Source organism: Gekko japonicus, unplaced genomic scaffold, assembly GCF_001447785.1.
Source record: "Gekko japonicus isolate JY-2015 unplaced genomic scaffold, Gekko_japonicus_V1.1 scaffold280, whole genome shotgun sequence".
In the NCBI taxonomy this organism is placed as follows: domain Eukaryota; kingdom Metazoa; phylum Chordata; class Lepidosauria; order Squamata; family Gekkonidae; genus Gekko; species Gekko japonicus.
The window spans coordinates 340373-350322 of NW_015173130.1; the positions used below are offsets into that span (position 1 = coordinate 340373).

The 9950-nt window shown below is 44.8% G+C and overlaps 1 protein-coding gene across 3 annotated transcripts in view; it reads right to left on the reverse strand.

Moving 5' to 3' along the window:
* HIPK2 (homeodomain interacting protein kinase 2) overlaps positions 1-9950 on the reverse strand; it is a 226596-nt gene that overhangs the window by 45764 nt on the left and 170882 nt on the right. For all 3 annotated transcript variants that reach the window (XM_015422105.1, XM_015422102.1, XM_015422104.1), the window contains exons 3-6: positions 4755-4878; positions 2995-3114; positions 1322-1408; positions 182-366 (exon numbers count right to left, since the gene is read on the reverse strand). In XM_015422105.1, the coding sequence (XP_015277591.1) occupies positions 182-366; positions 1322-1408; positions 2995-3114; positions 4755-4878 (516 nt within the window). The remainder of the gene's footprint in view (positions 1-181; positions 367-1321; positions 1409-2994; positions 3115-4754; positions 4879-9950) is intronic.

Below are 9950 nucleotides of genomic sequence, written 5' to 3' on the forward strand. Positions count from 1 at the left end.
AACCGCTCTCCTGGTCTCTCAGCTCAGTCTACTTTGTTGCAACTCAAATGCCCAAGTCTTTGTAGCAGAAAGAGAGATCAACCCAATGTACATTTGGCAGTTTGCCAACCCACATCTTTCCATCTCACAGATAATTCCTTTTCTAGAACCTCTGACACAAAGTAGAAAGAAATAAGCGTACTGTGTGCTATGGGGGAAATCAAGCAGGTGTGTCATGGTGACAAATGGGTGGTTGAGCGTTTCAATTGGCGTTATCCTCTTGTCTGCATCTATCGTCAACATCTTCTTTAACAGGTCTATGAACTCCCGCCGGTCTGCCTTTTCCACCAACATATCACTTCCTTCCAAGTCTGTTGTCATGTTCACCTGAAAGGAAAAACTGGGTCAGTAGCCGTTCTACTTCCATTGAACTGGATGGGTTATTAGCCTGACCCAGCAAGACTCTTCTTATTTTGCTATGTTCTTATGATTCTCTCAGGTCCCTGCCACACGGCAGGGAAAAAAACGGGCAAAGTGCGGCTTTTAAAAGCCGCACTGCCGGTTAGGTTTCCTGCCGTGTGGCAGGGACCTTAGAAAGATTGCAGTCAAAATGCTTTTGGACATTGTGGATGGAAAGGTGTGCGTTGTTGCAGGTGCCACCCACATCGGTGTCACTTTCCTCATCTCACCCTCCACAGTGCCCATTTCCCCCACAACAATACACACATCAGATTATTATAGCACAGTAATGTTAGATCGGGAACAGGCGCGCCATGCTTCCCAGATGTTGCTGTGGGATCGCGCCCATTTGCTGCGGCCCCGATCCGTCCCTCTCCCGGCCCAAAACCTCTTGTGTGACCAGGGCCTCAATCTACTTTCTGGGCAACTTCAAGCACTGGAGTTAAGATAAGGTGCTACAAGGATCACGGGTCACTGCAAGCTCCCAAAGTCAATTAGTCTTCACTTGCAGAGTGTACCGGGGCCTCCATCTACTTTCTGGGCAACTTCAAGCGCTGGAGTTAAGATAAGGTGCTACAATGATCACGGGTCACTGCAAGCTCTCAAAGTCAATTAGTCTTCACTTGCAGAGTGCCAAATAATGTACAAAAGTGGGTAAAGTACTAAGCCAGATTTCGCTTTAAAGATGGAGTCATTAATTCTAATTAATGTCTAATCAATCAGCTAATGAGTTCTGCCTAATGCAATAGCTTTTTTTCAACTGTTTACTTCAATTTTATCCCAGCTTTCCTCCAAGGAGCTCAGGACATTGTACGTGTGTTCACTGTGTTTTCACAACAACCCTATAAAGTAGGCTACACGCTGACAACTGTAACAACCTTACCTGTGCCATATCATCCAAACAATTGAAAATATACTTTCTCGCTTCCTTTGACTTGATCCCTGTCTCTGCCTCATGATCATCTGGTGTCTGTACAGAATAAAGAAAAAAAGTTACCAATAGTCACCTTGATATCTACATAAATCAACAAAACATTCATTGCTACTTCAAATAGGCACCACAAAAGCTGTTATCCCTTTAGGACCAGCTCCAATATTGCCTTTTCACCATATAATTTTATCCCACCTCATGTGAAATTGCAAAGGTCTGAAAGTCTTTTCAACCCATTGCTGAATCTTCACCAGAAGTAAGCTGCAAGTGTAGCAACTTGGGGGTCTTAGTTTTAAACTTTTGTGCCAGTAGAAAAGAGCAAGAGTCCAGTAACACCTTAAAGACTAACAAGATTTGTGGCTGGGGATGGGCTTTCGTGAGTCACTGCCAGTGTTCCCTCTAAGCTGAGTTAGTGTGAGCTAGCTCGCAGTTTTTTAGCCTCCGGCTCACACATTTTTGTCTTAGCTCAGGAAGGATGACTCCAAAGCAAACTAAATCGCTCGCTCACAACTTTAATGCCAGTAGCTCACAAAGTAGAATTTTTGCTCACAAGACTCCACAGCTTAGAGGGAACATCAGATGGCAATGACTCATGAAAGCTCATACCCTGGCGCCACAAATTTTGTTAGTCTTCCAGGTGCTTCTACTGCTAGACAGACTAACACAGCTACCGCTCTTGATCTATTTTATGTCAGGGTTTGTTGCCATTATTGTGCGGACATCATCATGGGATGGATCAACCTAGTCACTGCACTGGGAGTGCTACATGGCTGATGGTTGGTGCAACCGCATCTTTCCCCTCATAATGTTATCCCAGGGATAGTGTGCTGGTTAACAGAATGAGCTCCGAGCCAAGAGGTCCCCAGTGTAAATGTCCTCTCCATCATGAATTCACTAATGTGCCTCTTAGCTTCAGCCTTTTCAGTCCCCAGTCTCTCATATGGGAATAGTTTCTCCATACTGTAATATGTAAAGTGTAACGAGGGCCTGTTTTACAGGGCTCTTGTTCCTGATTCTATGTGTTGTGGGAGGGAAGTGGTTACCAAGTGACTAAGGAAACACACTCCTAAAGTTCACAGGGAGCCTATTCTTCAGCATGACATCACATCCAGGACTAAACCATGCCAGTGAATACATGGGAGTGGGGGCAACAACAGGGAGAGCCTGTGCCCCTGCTAGAGGGCCTTAATGGGCTACCTTGCCGGCTACTGTGGAAACTACGGGACAAGATCCAACAGGGCTCTTCATACGTTCAACTCATTGGGCCAAACCTTGGCTTAGGGCTGAACCTTCATCTTGAGACAGCTGAGGATCTTTATGGATTCTGTCCCATCCTGCACATGATGAGGTCATGAAGCACCCATAGAGGAATATCTTCTAGCAAGGAGGCTGAGGAGGGAGGAATGTCAACTTCATGAAGGCCTTTCCATGACTCCAATTCCAATTTTTAAGATGGCCAAGATTTGGAAGGTGCTGCCCAAGTGCGCGCCAAGGCTATACCCTCGAGCTCATGAAGTTCATGATGTTCTTATATCAGCTGTACCTCACCCCATTCTCACCATTTCAATAAGTTCATCAGCAAGATTTCAGAACTGCAAGAAGAAAACGAGGGGAAACTTCCCTACCTTTAGCCTCCACAGTGGATACGGTGAGTCTGTATCCCTGTTGAAGAACCTCGTTGTCTTCGTCCCTGCACTTAACAGATACTCCGCCGGCAAGCCCTGGGTCTGTGAAATGTATCGGATCTATAAAAGAAGGAGGAGGTCAGTGCTCATCCTGGAGGGATCTGTAGGAGGCATCCTTTCAGATGGGGAACAAGGCATTTCCAACCAAGGAAGAAAGGAAACGGAATGAAAGGGTGGATAGTTCTTTGCACATCAAGGGCTGAAAAGGAAGGCAAAGTTCCATATTTTAACAATTCATACTGTTTATTAAGAATTTTAATAATTGCGCGTTAAACAATTTGTCTTTCCTTTTGCAGTTAAAAACTCCACGGTACCCCTCCATCAGCCTTTGAAGCTTATGAACATACATCACAGATCTTGCGAATCCACAGACTGTAAAGATAAAGGAATTATGCTAAAGGTAAAAAAAGAATGTGTGTGCGCCTTCAGGGTGTGCTTTATTGGTAAAAGAGCTTTTTACAATGTTGGCTTTGATCCCCAAACATTAATTTTAAGAGGATTTGTCTGAGCAAGATGTTTTCAGGGTCAGGGCCTATCATTTTTGAAAGCCAAAACTTCCCGGCTTCCCAAGCAACCAGATGTGCTGGTCATTCCAGAGGGAGGTGTTACATCTCCAAGGGTGGTGGTGGGGAGGAGCATCCACCCAGGGATACAAGGCCTGTCCACAAGTTATAGGAACGCACATGCAGTCAGTGTACAGTATAGACTTGATTTTTCTTAATTCATGCATTGAATAATGCTCATGTTGAGAAATCCCAACAGAACAGCTGCAGGACACCCTTATTAAAGAGTACTGAGAGGCAGTGTGCTGTAATGGTTAAGAGTGTCAGACTACAAACTGGAAGACCCAAGTTTGAATCCCCACTCATGCCACGGAAGTTCACTAGGCCAGTCATACTCTCTCAGCCTAACATACCTCACAGGATTGTTGTGAGGATAAAATGGAGGAGAGGAGAACAATGTAAGCTGCTCTGGATCCCCACTGAGGAGAAAGGTGGAGTATAAATGAATTAAATGCAGGGCTATTTTTGGGCAGGAACGCACAGGAACGGAGTTCCGGCTGGCTCCCAAGTTGGCCACGCCCAGCAGGAACTCATTAGCATAACAGGTCACACCCAACAGCAGAAACTCATTAGGAGTGTGTGGCCTAACATGCAAAGGAGTTCCTGCTACAAAAAAGCCCTGGGTTTTGACAACAGACAGGGTAAACAGAATAACAAGCAAAAGGTGGGTGTGGCTGGATAACCACACTTCTGGTAACATGGGGGTGTGGCCTAATGTGCTAATGAGCTGTGCTGTCAGGGGTGTGGCCTAATATGCTAAAGAGTTTCTGCTGTTGGGTGTGGCCTATTATGCTAATGAGTTCCTGCTGGGCTTTTTCTACAAAAAGAGCCCTGATAATTTAAATGTTATGCTCAATGCATGTACAGCTCAATGATTTAAATCCCAGGTACAAACCCCTGGTTTCATTTGTGAAGTGAACATGCATCGGCTGTTTCCTACAAACTGTTGTATGCACATGCAAGCTGGTTAAGCAACAAGATATCTTATTTGTGTACTTAGCATTTCTAGGATGCTACAGAAAGATAATGAAAAAGTAGTCTCCGTGGTCACTGAACAAGGAGGTTTCACATTAGCTAGGAAGAGCAAAGCAAAGAAGGTTAACAGAAGAGTTTCAGAAGAGAGGCCACACTACCAACCTGATCATATTCTGAAGCTCCTGGATATAAAGGCCAGCCCAAGAACAGTTCTGCAATGACACAACCCAGCGACCACATGTCAATCGCTTCGCAGAAGGGTAAACCGAGGATGATTTCAGGGGCTCTGAAAGAAAAGAGAAAACATAACCTGTTACTGAAGCAGCCATTTGAATTAGGCAATAAAAAGAAAGGGGACGGGGAGAACCATTTTTGAATGGATTACGGTGCTTAGATTAGTATTTTTTGTAAAGTTGTACGACTGACACCTTTATATCGGCAGATGCTAAGTGTGACTGGAAATGCTGCATCTGTTGACTTTTTCTACCTATCAACTGGATGCAGAAAGAAAGAAAGAAAGAAAGAAAGAAAGAAAGAAAGAAAGAAAGAAAGAAAGAAAGAAAGAAAGAAGAAAGAAAGAAAGAAAGAAAGAAAGAAAGAAAGAAAGAAAGAAAGAAAGAAAGAAAGAAAGAAATTGATGATTTCTGCCTATTAGGAAGCTACTAATATCAAGGATCATCTGTTCATTTTTTTAAAATAAGACCATTACTAAATTGCCAACAAGCTAGATCTTGGGAATCTCCCGTAAGGGTAAAGATCAGTTCAGTCACCCTCCAATCCCAGTATTTGACAGATTTTTTTTTGGGGGGGGGTCTCTTTTCCCACCAGGCTCTGTTGAACCTTCATTCGCAATGAATATTTAACCATTTTCATCCCTCCCCAAAAGGCAAAATCCAGGCCTGTAGCCAGGATTTTTTAATTCGGGGGGGGGGGCTTTTGAAAACCCCGGGGAGACGCGTCCGAGGAGCGAGGGACACACTCTTCAAGTAAGCAGCCCCTCTCCCGCCTAGGCTTGCCAAGTCCCCCCGGGGGGTGGGGAAACGCCCACCCCAGAGGCCCATTCCCCGCCGCTGGCGGATTGGGCCCCGGGGGGAACCCCATCCCGATGTGCGCGTCACCAGAAAGTGACGTTAGGACGCCGGGCACACGACGATCAGAGGGAAAACTCCGCCCGGGAGTCCCCCACTGCGACTGATCAGTTGCCGCCCGGGAGTCCCCCGCTGCGGCTGAGAAACGACTTGGCAACCCTACTCCCACCCTTCCCTGCAACCAGCCAGGCATCCTTTTGGCAGGGGAGCCAAGGCTGCTTTCGTTGTCCACCTGCTGCTGCCGCAGTTCCTCCCCCCCACCACCCTGGCGTCTGCTCCTCTTCCTCCTCCTCCAGCCTAGAGAGAGTGGCGTGGGATCAGAGGGCGACATGGGGCTTGATGTTTTGCCGGCTTGCTGACAACAAAAGAGAGTGGCTGTGGCCGGTGACAGGGAGTGGCCACGGGCAGTGATGAACGCCATTAATAAAATTTTAAATGGGAAGTCGGGGGGCCTAGGCTGGATTGGAAGTCATGGGGCCTTGGTGTTAAGTGGTGGGGCCGGGCCTCGAGAGGCCCCACTATAGCTACACGCCTGGCAAAAACTTCTCTCCAGAAAGTATCTCCAATCCACACAAACAATACTTTAATGGCTGCTCAAAATGCATCTGCATTCATTCAAAGGATATCAGAATCCCTCTTACCTCTAATAGCTGTTCTTAAAAGTACTTGCCCATGATTGGAGGTTCACTTTGGATTCGGATACGAAGCTTCCAATATTGGCTTTGAAATGGATGAAATCCTTTCCAAAGGTCCTTAAAATTAAGTTGTCCAAGCTATTCCAACTCTGAAAAAGGGTGAGCTCCGAAATTGGCTCAAGCTGGCAGCCTGCCATTGGGCAAGTACTTTTGAGAGCAGCTGGGTTTTTGCAACTTAAAAGTTGAGCAAGTGCAATTAAGAACACCTGGAGATTTAGGCTAATATAATAACAGACTTTTGAAAGTTGATTTGGACTTGGATCTTACATTTTGTTTGTGGTGGAATAGTCTGTTTTTGATTATTGTATACCAGAAACTCATCAATCATAGAGAATTATAGACCATCATTTGTATACAACAGCGATGTATACACTTTAATTCTATTTTCACAAAAACCTCTTATAACTGTGCAGTACAATTGTATTCAGTCTAATATCCATTTTTGCCTAGTCTGTTTTTGATTATTGTATACCAGAAACTCATCAATCATAGAGAATTATAGACCATCATTTGTATACAATAGTGATTTATACACTTTAATTCTATTTTCACAAAAACCTCTTATAACTGTGCAGTACAATTGTATTCAGTCTAATATCCATTTTTGCCCACTATTTTGTCATGGTTTTATTTTTTCTTTGTTGTATCCTCTAGGTGAGGACTGGAGATCTCTCGGAATTAGAGCTGATCTCCATACGACAGAGATCAGTCACCCTGGAGATAATGGCTGCTTTGAAGGGTGGACTCTGTGACATTGTATCCCATAGAAATCCCTCTCTTCCCGAAACCCCACATCCCCCAGGTTCCACCTCCAAATCTCCAGGAATTTCCCAAGCCACAGGTAGCAACCCAATCTGACTTGATTTGTGTTAACCACCTTCATTTATGGCTTTCTATCCCTCCTCTGTACCTTCTCCCCTTTGGGAAACAGATTTTGTTTTAGCAGTGTTCCGCTTATTTTGTGACTCCAATCTTGTTTTGTTCCAGTCTTTTAAATTGTTTTTCGGAGTATCATTAAGAGTTTGTATTGCTTTTCGCTACCTCTGATGGCTGAGGAGCTCCACATAAATCATTATAATAAAATAAACAATGGGGCTAAAGGGAGGAGGGGAACAGAAATGGGGTAAGGGCTGGTGTAGAGAGTGAGGCACAGAAGATCCCCCTTCAAAACATAGGGTTGCCAGTTCCAGGTTGGGGAATACCTGGAGATTTTTTTTGGGGGGGAGCCTGAGGAGAGCACGGTTTGGGGAGAGACTTCAACAGGGTATAATGCCATAGTGTCCACCTTCCAAAGTAGCCATTTTCAGTAGGGGAACTGATCTCTCTTGCCCAGATATCAGTCGTAACAGCGGAAGATCTCCAGCAACCGCCTGGAGGTTGGCAACCCTATGACCACCAGGAGAAGCTGGACAAGGGGGCAGGAGCCTTGAGCCTCTCTTGGCCAAAGCTCTCAAAAGGCATCACTGTTTTATAGTCTGTACTGCTTATTTTTACTTGAAGAAACAGGTTTTCAGCTTGGAATCTTGGGTGGCTTGACATATCTATACAACCCCTATGGGTAGCAGCAAGAATCTTTGTGAACTGTCTGGAAAACACATCCTTCTGATGTAAAATAATCAATATGAACATCCTGTAACCATCCATTTGATCACGGTTCAGATCTCAGAAGGGAATACCACAACTTTCATGAACACCAGATAGCATTAGCTTCAAAAGGAATTGCTCACTTTCCCCCCTTCCTTGTTCTCCGTGTATGCAGGTTGCATCATGATACATGTAAAGGGATGTGCATGTGTCCCCCCCACACACACTACTGTGGAGTTACCGTTTCATCTGATAGCTTACTTGACCACAGGTACTGGCTTCCCCAATGTAGGCAGCTCACTTCATTGAAATACAACTAGCCCTAAAAAGACTTTCTCTGCTAACGTATCAGTGCAACTACACAGAGCCAATCACTAGTCTGCTGTTTGGGGAAATGCACAGACCATTGTACAGCTTGGTCCCCTGGTTTGCTTTGTGTGGGCAAATTTGTTTCTATAAAGACACGCACCCCCTAGAAGCCATATGGTCCAGATTCCTAAGGAATATATTTAGTGTCCCTCACTGTGCACCAAATGCAATCCTTAAAATAGAGGAAAAGAAGAGATTGGATTTATACCCCGCCCTTCACTACCCAAAGGAGTCTCAGAGTGGCTTACAATCTCCTTTCTCTTCCCCTCCCCACAACAGACACCCTGTGAGGTAGGTGGGGCTGAGAGAGCTCTGATAGAAACTACTCTTTCGAGAACAGCTCTGAGTGAACTGTAACTGACCCAAGGACACGACAGCAGCTGCATGTAGAGGAGTGGGGAATCAAACCCGGTTCTCCCAGATTAGATAGCCCATGCTCCTAACCAGTACACCAAACTGAAGTCGGGGAAAGTATTGCTAGAGGTACACAGCTGGTATCTGGCAATATGCCTTTGGTTTAAGATAAACTTTAATCTAATGGATTAGCCCCCTTAATCCTTCTAGATACCTACCACTCAGATTGGGTGGTCACCATCAAAAACAAACTACAACTATACGACTTTTCCCCCTCAGCAATTTGCCACCTTGGGCCCTTGGGAGCCAAAGAAATAATAAAACAACCAATTTGGGATACATGTCTCCAAACCGTTAGAGCTTGTGTACGCCTCTATCTGGCGGTAGAAATTACATTCGAAACTTTGTCCCAGAGAATTATTCACAAGGAAGCTGATAACTCAGTCTATCAACACCTAGCAAGTATAGGAAGGTTTTTAAATTGGGGCTTTTAAAAATGTTTACGTCTATATGCTGTATATACTTGATGCAGACTCTGTCGTTCGTTGCTTGATCTCTGGATTGTAAATGGAGAATGAATGGATGGAATTGTATGGGTCTTTCCTTATTAGCCTTCCACAGAGGCTGCTGAAAAAAAAATATGCCAGATCCCTTTATACTTGATCTTTTTTTATATTAAGTGCACAGGGCTTGTGCCAGGGAATGGCACAGACAACATAATGTACAACTGTCCTGCAGTTTACCTCTCTCAAGCTTCTTGTGCTGAGATGGGGAGGTCGGGTGCAGTGTCATTTATTCTCTCCCCCCCCACACCCCCTACATGTTTCCAGTGACATAAAAATGTACTCTTTGACAGGACAAGGACTCTGGGCCAGGTGGTGTAAGAGCCAAGCTATACAATTAGTAACAGTAACAGTAGTAGATCAAGATGGGTAGCCATGTTAGTCAGTCTGTGGCAGCAGAAAAGAGTAAAAGTCCAATAGCATCTTAAAGACTAACAAAATTTGTGGTAGGGTAGGAACTTTTGTGAGTCACTGCTCACTTCTTCAGAAGGTGCTATTGGACACTTACTGTTTTCTACAGTAATCACAAGCAAGTACTTCTACTGCGGTGGCTTAGAGGTTAAGACATTGAGCTGCAGACCAAAAGGTTGGTAGTTCAGCAGTTCGAGACCTGAGTGTACCGCATGATGGAGTGAGCTCCCGTCTCTGACCCAGCTCCTGCCAACCTAGCAGTTCGAAAGCAAGAAATTGCAAGTAGATAAATAG